This window comes from Lissotriton vulgaris, chromosome 5, assembly GCF_964263255.1.
Source record: "Lissotriton vulgaris chromosome 5, aLisVul1.2, whole genome shotgun sequence".
NCBI classification, from domain to species: Eukaryota; Metazoa; Chordata; class Amphibia; order Caudata; family Salamandridae; genus Lissotriton; species Lissotriton vulgaris.
This window is the reverse complement of record NC_141693.1, coordinates 1,984,821,459-1,984,836,789: the sequence shown is the minus strand read 5'-3', so window position 1 is coordinate 1,984,836,789 and position 15,331 is coordinate 1,984,821,459. Positions and strand designations below refer to the sequence as shown.

General features: G+C 45.9%; 1 protein-coding gene across 1 annotated transcript in view; it reads right to left on the bottom strand.

Moving 5' to 3' along the window:
• RALGPS1 (Ral GEF with PH domain and SH3 binding motif 1) overlaps positions 1–15,331 on the bottom strand; it is a 1,949,641-nt gene that overhangs the window by 54,566 nt on the left and 1,879,744 nt on the right. Inside the window, exon 21 of the mRNA XM_086924714.1 lies at positions 12,505–12,596. Within this exon, the coding sequence (XP_086780840.1) occupies positions 12,505–12,596 (92 nt within the window). The remainder of the gene's footprint in view (positions 1–12,504; positions 12,597–15,331) is intronic.

Sequence of the window (15,331 nt, the reverse complement as noted above, 5' to 3'; positions counted from 1 at the left end):
AGAGGCGTCTGTGGCGCTCTCTGGGCGAGCAGCACGTGTGTTGTGCTTGTTAGCGGTTGCATCCGGCCTTAGCTTCAAACAAAGCTACACCTGCTGAATTGTGCGTTTATTAAGAGAAAGGTGACAACACGCTCAGGGTTTCTAGTGCATTTTGTTTTAGGTCTCGCCTACGCAGCGTGCATGCGCTGCATAGGAGTGGACCTCTTAGAATCGATTCGCTTTTTCACTCAAAAATTTGCACGCTTTGCACTGCTTTCAATGGCAACACTTGCATGATTGGCGATTCCCTTGCGGGAGCGAGCTCTGGCGACATCTGTTTGTAATTAACTTGCAAACGGATGGTACTCCCGCAAGGGAAGCGATGTGTGTGCTCTCAGCCGCACTCCCTCCACCCCTCCCCCTCAGTGTCTACAGGCACGCAGGGGCCATATGTTTTTTTAATTATCTCGTGCCATACCCACTTTCACTTTTAAAAAAGCAGGCGCTCTGTCCCAGACATCACCAGCCTCCTCACTTCCTCGTTAGGGACGCCCCCTTGGCAGAGTCACCACATCTCCCTATCTCTTAGCAACTCCCACACATCTTTGATGGCAGGGCTGTGAACACCCCTCATCCGCCCTGCCCTGTGCAGAGACCTGTTCCCGCCCACAACCCCCGTGGGCAGGAGGCAGGTACCTAGAGGTATTGAGCTTAATAAATTTATTGAAGACAGCGGCGCCCTACATGAAACTCAGTCGGGCTTTAGGGCCGGCTTCAGCACTGAGACGGCCCTCATTGAGGTTGCCGAATCTATCAGATGGTCCTTAGATTCAGGGGCATCAGCAATGCTGGTGCTCCTGGATCTATCAGCTGCTTTTGATACTGTAGATCACAGCAGATTGCTAACCCGACTTAAGGACATTGGTATTGGAGACAAAGCCCTCAACTGGCTACTCTCCTACCTCTCTAATTGTTCCCAGAAAGTGGCCCTGGGCCCCTTCTCTTCTGGACCAAAAAATCTCTGGTGTGGCGTCCCACAGGGGTCGGCACTCAGCCCCCTGCTGTTTAATGTCTATTTGGCCCCGCTTTTCATCTTGATTGCCAAATGGGGGGTCAAGGCAATATCCTATGCGGACGACACGCAATTAGTCTTCCCATACACAGACACGTCCGAGGCAGCATTCAGCAAAATCAGGGGCTGTCTGCAAGACGTGGCCAAATGGATGAATACCAACAAACTCAAAATGAACGCGAGCAAAACGGAGGTGCTATTCTTTGGAAACTCCAAACATCCCCCTGCGGATCTGTGGTGGCCAACGGAAATGGGCCCTGCCCCATCTCCCAGCTCCCATGCAAAAAATGTAGGAGTAAAATGGGATGAGAATTTGTCTTTCTTGCCACATATACAACAGCTCACCGCAGGCTGCCTGCATAAACTAAAAAATTTGCGGAAATTTCTGCCTCTGCTACCTGTCGAGTGCCGGAAAACGGTTGTTCATGCAACAATCACTTCCCGACTCGATTACTCTAACGGCCTCTATCTTGGTCTACCTAAATATGCGGTGCAACGCCTACAAATCGTGCAGAATGCGGCTGCGAGATTAATAAAACGGATCCCTTTCAGGCAGCACATCTCTCCGCATCTGCACGAGCTGCATTGGCTACCAGTGGCAAGCAGAATTAAGTTCAAAGTGTTAACCCTGGCTTTTAGAGCGCTAAAAGGCACGTGTCCAAACTATCTGAAACTCCGACTCCCCCGCTACCACCAAAAACGTGAGCTGCGCTCCAACTCCCTACTCAAGCTAATTGTACCGCGCGTAAGGAAAGCTAGACTTGGAGGCAGGTCCTTTCGGCCGGCACGGCGAAACTCTGGAATACCCTGCCCCCTGCCATCCAATCTGCCACGTCAGAAGCAAGCTTTAGGAAACTCCTAAAAACCTGGCTTTTTACGCAATAACTCTGCCCCCCTCCTGACTACTTACTCTTGCTGTGGGACTCGTTAGCGCCGGGACACCTCCCCAGAGGTAGCTGTTCGCGCTCAATAAGTTTCTGTATTATTATTATTATTATTGAGGAAAGACATAGACTACAGGGCCGGTGGGCCTTTCGCTGCAGTAATTCTGTATAGATAACTAAGTCTCCAGCTCTGCACATGTGCTGCTGCAGTATTGGATGGTCAAAAATGACAGAGGATGGGACATCACTTAGTCACACAAAGTATACCGCACACACAGGTAGCAGGAAGTAGAGTCGGGCTTGTATTCGTTGTCTCCCTCCTCGCAGGGACACAGTTGAATTGTGGGAAATCCTTTGAGTTCACATTCACGCAAATTACACTGTTGGATAATCTGAACTTGTACGTGCCTGTGACTCAGTTGCAGAGGCATGTGTGTGTGCTTCGATCCTTATGCTTTTGTGCATGTCTGTCTGGTTATTATGTAGGTGCCTGCCCGGTGAGGAGCTCTGCTACAGTTTCTGATATCTCTAATTGTGACTGTCTCTGAGCTCAGAGTCTCTCTCATTTGTCTCCGATTGTGTCTACGTTCATGTAGGCATCTAATTTTTTTGTTTTAACATCCGCAATCTTTTTGATAAAGTACGAAGCAGGTTCAGAGGCGTCGCAGGGCTGTACATCATGAACCAGTAATGTGGACATCTCAATGGTGCAAGAGAAAATAGCAGAACAGCGGCTTAGTGGGGTTGGACTAAACACAGACAAAGCATCGTCCATTGGCGAGATAGGGGTGGCAATAGAAGTTAGTGTGAGCCAAATTACAAAGCCATCAACAGAAGCAAAAGGCCCGTCTCCTGGCAGCCTGTGGGCAGCGAGTGTCACAGGGCCTTGCATTCAGTCTGGCTATGCACTGTACAGCATAGTGCCTGACTATTGTCAAATGGTTTCAGTCTATTCTGGGATATGTTCAGACTCAGAGGTGGAACTTTCCTCACTGTGATGGTAGAAAGTTCCAGAGTTTTGGGGCTGCTCCACTGAAAGCTTGTTTGGGTTTCGAGGTTTAGTGCTCGTCAGTTGCAGAACTGGCCATCCTGATGGTAGAAAGTTCCAGAGTTTTGGGGCTGCTCCACAGAAAGCTTGTTTGGGTTTCGAGGTTTAGTGCTCGTCAGTTGCAGAACTGGCCATTCTGACATTCTGGCAGTGTGCCCATGGGCTCCTCCAGACAATGGCCTGTATAACAAGCATTGGCAAAGCCAATAGGTCTCGCCTTTGGGACCTTATAAGTGTTTGGTTATCCAGCACATTATCCTTGGTGCAACAACATCAACTGTTGCATGGCTAAACACTTATAAGGTCCCAAAGGCGAGAACTATTGGCTATGCCAATGCTTGTTTATTAAGTCAAGACATTTCGTGATCCGAGAAGTGGAACTCATACGCAATGCATTTCAATTGTGATCAAATGGGTAACAGCCTTTACAAGGAAGCCGGATCCCCGCATGCCTTTACCACACAGGCTTTACAACGCATGCGACACTACCACGCATGCCTTTACCACACAGGCTTTACAACGCATGCAACACTACCACGCATGCCTTTACCACACAGGCTTTACAACGCATGCAACACTACCACACATGCCATTACTACACATGTGTTTACAACAAATATGCTTTTACCACACATACCATTACAAGAAATTTCATTGCAATTGCATGAATGGTAAAGACATGCGTGGCACACTACCACGCATGCCTTTACCACACAGGCTTTACAACGCATGCAACACTCCCACGCATGCCTTTACCACACAGGCTTTACAACGCATGCAACACTACCACGCATGCCTTTACCACACAGGCTTTACAACGCATGCAACACTACCACGCATGCCTTTACCACACAGGCTTTACAACGCATGCAACACTACCACGCATGCCTTTACCACACAGGCTTTACAACGCATGCAACACTACCACGCATGCCTTTACCACACAGGCTTTACAACGCATGCAACACTACCACACATGCCATTACTACACATGTGTTTACAACAAATATGCTTTTACCACACATACCATTACAAGAAATTTCATTGCAATTGCATGAATGGTAAAGACATGCGTGGCAAAAGTTTTAAAGGTAAGTGCAGGTAAGTATTTAAATAAGTGTTATATATATATATATATATATATATATATATATATATATATATATATATATATATATATATATATATATATATATATATATATATATATATAGTGGGAATAGGTTTTGGAGGACAAGGGCATTTTTAGGGTTTAGGGAAGTGCTTTAAATGGGCCGGTACTCACCGGTACTGAGTACCAGCACTTCTCAGTTTTCTCCCCTTGAGTACCGGAACTTATTTTCAGGCAAGAAGAGTACCGGTACTCCCAGAAGCAGCAGGGCTCAGGCCCTGAAGTACGTGTACGTGCAACGCAAAAAACTGAAAATGACCCTTCCAGACGCTGCGTGTGTATATGCTGCTCTGGCTGGCAACAGCCTGTGTATTTCTGTGCTGGGTTGCTCCTGCAGTGTTAGGTTCTCATCAGGCACTCAACGTCCATTGCGATCAGAGGGCTTCAACCCCCACGAGACAGCTTCCCGGGCACTCACACAGCCGCACCCGAGTACTTCACAGATCTTTAAAAGACCGTTTGCTTTTTAATGAGGCTTTGTTGTTTTTCACCCCTTCTTAGAGTCCCTGCATCTCCACTCTGCCTGTTGCTGGAAGAATTAACCCCCCACTCCCTGAAATGTTACCCTAGTTGCGCCTCTGGTTCTCAATGGCATCGCAACAAGAATGAGGATATGGTCCGAGGTGCCGAGAGTGGAACTGAAGAACCAGGTTCGAATCCCGACATTGGCTCATCACCCTGTGATTCTGGACAACTCCCTTAGTGTGTTAAAAAACGTAAGCTTTAATGCAAATGTTCTGATTGTCATGTAAAGCGTTTAAATGCCCATGGCCCAAATTTGCGCAATATCAAACTGCCAACAATTAGGCTCTGCACGTATGACATAGAAACGGATGCTTGCCATGTCTCTTATGTAAGTAGGCAGTTTGGAATTGCGCAAATTTGGTCCATGGGCATTTAAGCGCTTTACACGACAATCAGCGCATTTGCATTAAAGCTTAATTATGTGGCTATTGCTAAATTCCTGGCTCACAGCCACACCCCTAACTACCCACCCAGACTGATTAGTGAGTACTGGCACTTCTAATTTCCCATTTAAAGCACTGGTTTAGGGTGGTATGGGTTTTGAGTGGCAATGGCAATTTTTAGGGTGGGCATGGGTTTTTGGGTGGTAAGGAGTTTTTAGGATGGGTAAGGATATATGGTTGTGTGTGTGTACATACCTGTTGTAATGGCATGCGTGGTAGTGTTGCGGTCGTTGAAATGACCATGGGGTGACTCCATGCGTAGTTCCGTCATCCAACCATGATGAAAGGCCACCTTGTATTAGAAGTAACCGTGAAAATGTATATATTTTTTTAAACCACTTCTTATCAGGAAATAAGGAACTGATAATTTAAAAAAACTTCTCCGCTATTCTCTCTACTACAGAGAGGTCTTTGTTCTGCAGGGCACCTTTACATGACGTCGGCGCATCCTTGCAACACGCATCTAGCCTTGCATTCCGAAGTCGCACAGGCCATGCTGTTCCCCTTATCACAAGCTCGGGAATTAATCAAAATACCGTTCCGACTCGTACATTTCTCCACTTATTACTCATTCTTGTAAGAGCGGTATTTATATTTTCGTGTTTGAGAGAAAATACTGGAAGCAGTGGTGAAACTATTGGTTCAAACAATGCTGGCCGCTGCGCGGTTCACGCACCCACTGACTAATCTCGTAAAAGTCACTGTGTGGTTAAATCTGTCATTGCAGAGGTTCATATTTGTAAATAATCGCATGGCTCGGCCACTGTGACTGCTTGACAAAGTCACCCGCTGGAAGGAACTTGTGACGAAAGCTTAATAAGTATCAAAAGTTTTCAAAGTCCGCCCTCTATTGGCCGAGTTTTATACTGGTTTTCCATTAGAGTTTCTGACTCATAAATAATACCTGCCCTGGTATGTATCGCTGTCAGTTAATCTGTGATTTTTTTCAGATGGCACCTTCAGGGTTTAATGGGGCCAGGTCTCACCGGTGCTGAGCACCGGCAGTTTTTTAAAGGGGGCCTCGAAGCGGGTCTCTATCGGGCTCTGTTTTGTGCCCTGGCACAGGCGGTCCAGACTGCAGTGACAGCAAGCTCACTAGTGGAGAAGTTACAGCATTACGTCATGCCACGTGAGCTTTCATAGGGAAAGGGAAATCCTTTAAAGAGAGTCATTTTCTCTCTGGATTTCCCTTCTCTTTTTGAAACTCAGGAACAGCAACATTGTCGTGGTGTCACCAGGGCTTTAAGTGGAGGCTTTTTCAATACTATATACAAGCCTTAGTTGCTGCTTATTTATCTTATCCAACTAACAACCATTGACAAAGCCAATATTCCTGACTTGTTGTAGGTATGATGTTACTTGTTGTAATACATATCTGGATTGCAATGACAGAAACAGCAAAATACAAGTTGGGCGGCACACTATGCTCAGCACAGATTTTTAGCTTATGTGTTTTTAAGCCACGCCCTTAATGGCATTGGTCACGCCCCTTTGAAGGACTACACCCCCCTGTTTTTTCAGCCCACTTCAAGCCTGGTGATGCCTACCTTTTCTGCGGGACTGTGAGCATTTCTGTAGTGTACTTAGAAGTTGAGAATGGGTCCTTCCTGCTTTGTAAGGGACCGCTTCTCGCCGCTCATGTGTTTTACTCATAACAGCCGCTTTGATAAAGTTTTATTGCAAAAAATATTTTTCCTTTCAGTCCTGTGCCAGGGACTTTAACTTATAAGTCCAGAACTGAAATCATGAATTTGCTGCTTTGCTTTAGACAGTGAGTGAACCTGTTCACCCGCCAGAGGCGCAACTAGAGCCAAATTTCGGGGGGAACTAAGAAAAATTTTGGGGGGGGGGGGCTGACCCTTTAATCAGTAGGCAGAGTGGGGCTGCAGGGGCTCTTAGAAGAGGTGAAACAACTGCAAGGCCTAATTAACATTCAAATGGTCTTTTAAAGACATGTGAAACATTCCAGTGGGGCTCTGTGTGTGCCCGGGATCTGTCTGATCCCGGGCTGCCACACACGACGGGGGCTGGTGGGGCTGAAGCCCGGTGAGTCCAATGGGTATTGCACGCCTGTTCACCAGCCCACCTGCCTTCCTGGCTCTCCTGGAGGGGGGATGAGAATGTGGAGCAGTCAGTAGTGCATTAATTCCATTTGACATTTTCTTAAACCCCACTAGAAAGCAGGAATGCTTTTGTTGCTAACGGCGAGAGAACTCGGCGTCTACAGAAGCAGAGCTGCACCTGTCAATACACTTACAAGAACGTGGGAAGGCATTTTAGTTATGGCTCTTAGTTTAGTTATGGCTCTTAGTTTTAATTAGGTCTGGTATCAGACAAGCAAGACCTTTGATTTTACAAAAATGTATATCTTTCCTGATTGTTTCAGTGATTATAAATATGCAAATCTTTGCCTCTCCCATATCTACTCCATATCAACTTGTGTTGAACATGGCTGGGTTTTATTTGTTTAAATTACGTTTTTTCTTCACGCCTTGGAGATAGACTACTTCAGGGCATGAGTCGGGGGTGCACGCAGGTGGACGGCGTCCACCCACTTTTATCACAGGGTGAACGCCGTCCACCCTGCCAAGAATTTGGGCCCCACTAAATAATGCACTGAACTCGTCCCGGTCTAATTTCCAAACACCGGGACACTTTCAGCAGCGCCTGCAGGTTGCCTGCTTTCCATCTGCAAGAAGCAACAACGTGCAGGCGGGGACAGGGTTTTCTTATTTATGACTCCTACAGGGCCCATAACCTAACAAAGGCCGAATCTGAGGTATCATCCGCCCTCCTTTTGTTCAGTCTCTTGGCTAGGAGCAGCCAGGAGCCTCATACCTGATGAAAAAAAGAAGCGGAAGGGAAACAAAGGCTCACACCTTGTTTGCACTTCGCACATACTTAAGAGAGGCAGCTTTTCACTTTGTTCAGTCTCTGTTTACAAGATATGCATGCACTGTAAGAATGACAGATGTGTAGGTCTATGCCAGCATTTACACAAAACAAATTGCATTCATGTAAATATTACTTCCCCTGAGGAGACAGTGAAATAATTTAAGTACCACTATTTTTTCTTGTATAGCACTACTCATCCCAATGCAGGGTGTCAGAGCGCTTTACATCAACACGGGCAAATTACATGTACAATTAATTATAGGAGTTTGTAAATGAATATACAGGATGTGCTACATAAAACTGGGGGATAGTATGGTGTAGAAGTCACATATCATCTTCCATAGATCACTCTGCTATTATCCTTGCAATGCGCTCAAATGTACACACGATAGACCTTCTAAACATATATGTGAGGGCTTTAGATCTGATGTCACTTCTTGTGATCCCATTTACTGTGACAACACTTCCTGTGATGCCACTTTCTATGATGACAATTCCTGTGATGTCGTGTGCCATGATGTCACGTGCCGTGATGTCATTTGCATACAGCCAAACTAGGTCAGTCCCCCCACTTCTTTTTTAGAACTTGTGCCCTGGACTACTTCCAGCCCGGTTGCATGACCACTCTAGCATCATTCGCAATAAATTGTCAGAGTTTTCAGAGGAGGCTGTTCGAGAGACTAATTATATGCATCGTGACGCTATAGTGAGGGAGACTGCCCGTGCCGGACACTCGCGGGACTGCACCGCACACTGAATGCTGCCACATATCTGGTACAATTGCTTTATGATGACTCAAATCTCCTGTCCACCCCCGCAGGGATCCTGTCCACAATGTCCTCCTTCTATTCCAAACTATACACCACCAACGGTTGTAGCTACAGAACCCAAGGTGCTTACCTTGATTTTCACCACAGAGGAAATAGTGCATATTACTCAAGGATTAATGGGTGACAAGGCGCCAGGTTTAGACAGCCTAACCACTGCCTTCTACAAAGAATTTGTATCCATGCTGGCACCACACCTATCGGCCATGTTCGAAGAATCCCCCAATAATGTTTTCTGGCCTCCCTCACTTAGAGAGTCTGTTATCGTGATACCTCTCAAACTTGACAAACAGGCCTCCCTGGGTGATTCTTATAGGCCACTATCCCTGATTAATGTAGACAATACCATATTTGCGAAAATACTTGCAAAAAGTCTTCTATCTTTGTTACAAGAAATTAAATCTAGGTTCATTCCGTGCTGCTTAACATCCCAAAATCTGCCCACTATCTTCGTGGTCATGCACCACCTTGACCCCCAACTCTCTGCGGTCGCTGCATTACGACGCAACAAAGGCGCTTGATTCTTTGGGGTGGGCATATCTCTTCCCTCGTCTCAGACTTAGTTCATGCTTTATTCGGCAGATACAACTCCTGTATACATTTCCAATAGCTCGAGTGAGAATTAATGTGATGTTATCCGATCATCCAAGTCACGCGTCAATGATGCCCTTTTTCGCCAATCCTCGTCGCCATAGCAAGTGAGCCTCTGGTAGCGAGACTTAGACAGCATCAAGCAAACCAGACAACGGCCAGAGGGCTAGTGATCTTAATATATGCAGATATCATCACACTTTATGTCTGCATGGCCAGAAAGATCTGGGCTCCATAACGCATGATGTTGTGCGATTCGACGGGTACTCAGACATACAGATCAACTGTTCCAAATTCGCTTGGTTCCCTCTCACTGACAGTACAGTCTTTCCCTATGGAATATCCTCTGAAATGGCCGGAGGACCCTGTGTGGTATTTGGGTATATGGCTCAGCTGTAATTCAGATGAACTCTGGAAAGCCAACTATGGACGCGCCATTACGTGGCTAGAAGATAGAATAATGATATGGTCCAGATTGCCACTGTCCCTCGCTGGCCGGAAAACGATAGCCAAAATGGCCATCCTCCCCACATTCCTTTACTTATACCTTAATATACCCATTCCCCTCATGAGTCAGTTCCTGCGTCAAACCTCATATGCCTGGTATGGGCTGGAAAAAAGCCACGAGAATCCTGGGACTACCTCACATTGCCTCTTAATCAGGGTGGGATGGGAGCATCAGACTTGATGTTATATGCCCTGTGCGCTCAGGCACAGGTCTTACACTACTGGGTTCACCCGACATCCTTTCAGCCCCACATTGCCATAGAAATAGACCGTGCAGCCTCTTGGCCCCTAGCCACAGCACTTTACCTGTCAAACAGGGTGCTAAATGCGGAGATAGACACTTGAGGCTCCATTACAATGGCGGGACAAAGTCCGCCCGCCACTGAAACGGAATGTGGGACCGTCTGCAAGGGGTGCGACAGTCCCGCACCTGACATTAGTATGCCACCGCCACTGTGGCGGTGGCAAACCCTATTCCCAGCAATGCTGGGAATGCACGTTGTGCATTTGCATGCATAACGTGCCTGCCACCTTTTGCATGCAAATACAGGGGGGTAACAGAGGTAACCCCCGCCACCAACATCCAGGGGACCCGCTACGGGCATCCACAGGCAAAGACCACATGCCTTTCCAAAGGCACATCTCCACAGGCATTGTAATATGGATGGCAGTGTCTTGCAGACACCGCTACCATATTAACCTTATTTTCCGTGTCACATGCTGTTGAGAGATCCAACAGTACCAGGGCCTGCGGAGAGCCTTTGTTGTTCCTCTCTATCTCTCCCCATGTACAATTACGATTGCTGTGATGTTCTTATTGATATAAATGTCAATAAGATTTTTTTTAATACGTTTTGTTCTTGATTTAATTAAAGCAAAGAATAAATAACTGCTGCAGTTTAAAATCTGTAACCAGGCAGCGGTTCTCCGAGCTGGGGGAGGCGGAGGAGGGGGTGATGAGGTTCAGATTTACGAACACTCACAATGGCATATGATGTTAAAATACATTATACGACAAGCAGGGTGCACGAGACGGGCTGAAGGGGACAGTGGAAAGGGAGACGAATGTGGATCGGTAGGGGCACAAAGTGATAGAAAACACAATAGTTTGTAAAATAACCAATGTCCTTGGAGACATTTAAAACAGAGAGTGAGAGAGAGTGTGCATGTTTGTCTGTGTGTAGTGAACAATTCCCGGTGAAATCCAACAGAGACCTCACCATGCCCTCCTAAAAGTAAGTGAATCAGAAAATACATATACTGGGGGGACAGGTGTAACACCCCAAACACCCCCCAACCCCTAGCCACGCCCCTGACCACCTCTTGCTATATTGCCTGGGCTTTCAAAATTATTCAGCATATCCCAAATCTTCCTGCATTAGGAAGCCCACAGGGTCATTTTCACCCATTTCCCACCCACATTTTATACAACAAACCTTAAGTCTTTTTAAATGTGGCCTTGAGACCGCTTTAGCACTCTTCTTAGTTTCATGTTTTTTATTTTTTATGCAAATCATAACAAAGACCCATGCATGCCTCCCTCTATGGGCTTTGTGCCAGCTCTCTGCATCCATTGGTCAGTTTAGGTGTCAATCACATTTTGCTCGCACTAACCACAGCATACAGCGCGGGGCAATGGGTCAGCCTTATATGATAAAACAAAAACAGCCACTTGAAGAGCGCACTTAAGTGCTGGGGCTGGTGTGTCACTCCTTTAGTTTTTAAATGTTTTCCCACTGCTTGCATGTTGCATTTGTTTGCCAACATAAACAGAAGAAAAAAACATTACTCTTTTGGTAATGCCCGACCATTGGCATTGCCACTGCTTGTTTAAACTATAGAAACACATTTTTGGCAGGTGTGTGGGACCTTGACAAGTGTGGGGCCACGTGGTAAGATCCCTCGCTACCCTTCCCCATTGATGGCTCTGCATGTTGTTGCCACCGCTGCCCTACTGTTAACAACTGCAAATGTCACTTTTAGCTCGGGCAGTTTCTGGCTTTTGAGTGAGGTGTGCAGAAGTCCATGCAGGCAATGCTGGTCTCCTCTGAGCCATTTAAATCTGAAGAACTGACCTGACATTGGTCGTATGATGAGCGTGACGTTCAGCCAACCCTGTGCTTCGAACTATCAGCACTAAGGATGTTGGAATCTACAAGCCCACGAGTGTCCCTTTAAATATAAACTACAAGTCCCAGAATGCTTAGGCCCTTAAGAGTGGCCCGTTATAAAATGCAGAATTTCCCTCCCTAAGAACAATCATTGTCTGACACTACTATTAATGAGTATCTTAGTGCTGAAAGGGTGAAACCCACTCCAGGACAAGGACTCACGTCCCAGCTTTGTGCAAGTACAGGTTGAAGCAAAAAGGAAGTGAGCGTCGGTCCTTATCCGCAAGATAAGAAATGTATGCAGCGCCACAGACAATTTCGGAAGCCAGATAACAACAATATGAGGAAAAACCAAAACAGAATATGACTTTAACTCATATTTGGGACGAGGTGGAGGAATTTCTCAGGATTGAAAACAAGAGTTTCAGGAAACAAAGTTGGATTAATTTACCTGAGGCCGGTTACTTTTACACGCATCATCCAAATGTTTGTGCCACAGGATTGCATGAAACCTGGAGCCAGCCTGAAATTTGTAAACATTGCCTAAAAAACAGGAAAAACAGAATTATAAATACAATTGTTCCGGTTTAAGACCCAACACTGACATCTAGTGGTTATGACCAGTTTAGCAGCTTCACTTGTCGCATTGCTTCATGGTATTATTTGAAGGGATGCTGCAATCACATATCTCCCCCCACAGCTGTTTTTCACTTGGTACAGTCTAATTACCCGAGGAAGTGGGCGTAGTTCCTAATGTATTTAATTTATTTCATTGAATGCAGTTTTATATAGCGCAAACATTTCCCAAAGGTGTCAGTATGCTTTACAAAAGAACCAGGTAAGTTACATAAGGTACACAAGATACACTTCAACCCTAACAAGTTACATATATACAGTTACAAAGGTACATAAGAAAGGCTGAGCATGCTAACAAGTTACACATATGCAGTTCCAACTCTAACTATTTGCATATTTATATTGTAAAAAATAAAAGGTGTCAGTGTTTGGTTAAAGCAGGAGTAAAATACATATTTACAAAATTGACCTCATGTGAGTTATAGATGATCGTAAGGGTCAAAAAACGTGTTGAATTATTCCTGGAAGTGCCTATGGAGCAGGAGAATTTTAATATCAATTTTGAAGGACCGGAATGAGGTAGTGGTTCGGAGGGATGATGAAGTTATTTCCAGATTCTAGTCGCATTACCAGAAAAGGATTGAGCCATACGTATTTCCCTTTTGTAGGTAGGAGGTTCGAGCAGTAAGTTTCCCACATTGTTTGAAGGTCTAGAGCCGCCCGAGATTTTGAGTATATTAGCCAGATAGGGTGGGTGGAGGTGTGCTAGGCTTTTTGGGTGATACAGGCAGTCCTGTAAATTGACCTTGTATCAATAAGAAGCCAGCGAAGAGAGAACAGTAAGGGTGTGATGTGATAATTTCTTATAGCCCCATATACAAAGCGAGCTGCTGAGTGGAGGATGGATTTTAGAGGGGAAAGGTGGGATCTGGCGAGGCCAGCAAGGGTAGAGTTGCAGTAGTCCAATCTGGAAAGAACCAAAGATTGGACCAAGGTTTTTAGGTCTTGCTCAGAAAAGAAGCGTTGAACCCCCCAGAATAGGCGCCATTGGTAGCGTGCATTCTTGGCGATGGTATTGATAGGGGCCTGTAAGTTGAGCCTTTTGTCTAGGATGACACCTAGCGATTTGGCACGGTCAAAAATGATAGGTTTGTTGTTGAGAATGTTCACATGGTTTATCCAAGATTGGATAGGAGGAGGAGATAGTGAGGTCGAGAGGGGAAGGAATTCTGTTTTGGAAGGAGTCAGAATTAATTGATGTGTTGACAGCACCCAGTCACGACCCCTGTGCTACTATTGTTGTTATAAGTGACCACGAGTTTGGAGTTCCAACGTGGAGCAGCACAGTGAGAGGGGCTGGCCAATATTCGGTCAAACCACCTGGAAGCGGTTCTATTGTTTTTGGTGTTTACTTTTTTACCTTTACCTCTGTATATAATTATGCATTATTTTTTCTCATTTTATCTGTGTTTTAACCATTTTATTTTGTGTTTTGTGAGACCGTAAAATGGGAAATTGTTACTGCCCATTCTTTAACCATTACGTTACAGCCACAATTGGACGCCTGTGATGTTTTAGTTCTAGAAGCGTCAATATATATCAGGATACAGTAACTCTGAAGTATGTGCTCATGTGTGCCTACATAAGCTTTGCTAGTATTTAACGATCCTTTATTTTATCTACTCATGTACAGTCAATGTCACCATTGGTCTGGCAGTACTGAATGACCGCAATGACAGCCTCTCAAAAGAAGACCTTATTTTGTTTTTTTACCACGGTTTCAAAATATATACAAACAGGAAGCCATATTGCTTTCTCTCTGTATCAGTGTATAAATGGAAACCTGTGAGACTCAGTTGAAAACCAATACGGCTGTCCCGATTGGTAAGGTGGGCACTCGGGCAAGGGGCTGGTATCTGAGTTGCAGCTGTGGGCCGCTTCTCTGTGTGGCAGGAGGCCAATTTGGGATGTGTATGTGTGAAGAGAAGTGTGGCTCAATGATTAGAGCAGCAGACCCTGATGTAGAGGTCTAGCCCGGGACCAGGGTTCAATTCCCCGCCTCGGCGGGTCTTGGGCTCAAAATTCCACGGACCTGATAATTCTCGCCTCGGTGCCTATTCCAATCATGGAGTCCCACTCTGCAACTCTGGGCAATAGCTTGCTTAATCTCCACAACGGCCCCCACAACGCTAAGGATGCCCGGCCTCCACCTTGGGGGTGCCCAGGAGTGGACGCCTCACAGGGAAAGCCAGGATGGGTTCCACAGCGGTATTCATACAAGCGCCTTGAGACCCTTGCGGGTGAGTAGTGCGTATACAAGTATCAATTTACATTTACATTTATGTCCTGTTCAGATGCTGCCAGCTGCCCAGTTTGGGCAAGAGCTGCCTTACCTGAGGCAGATGGGTCTCCATTACCTCCCTTTTACCAACGGGCCGGAGGTGTCACTCCCAACCTGTCACTGAGCCGGACCATTAATTTATGCTGATTGAGATGGGGCAGGGGGCCTCACTTATAACCAAAAACACACAGTGACATGAGGGTCAAAGAGGCCTATATTTACCGACCCGATATTCCAAAGGCCTGATATTTGGAACTATGTACTACAGAAGGGAATATCTGGGTCATGAAACAGATGGGTGTGCCCTGAAACAGAGTTGTAGGCAAACTACGAGACTAAGAGCTAACCAAAGAGAATAATC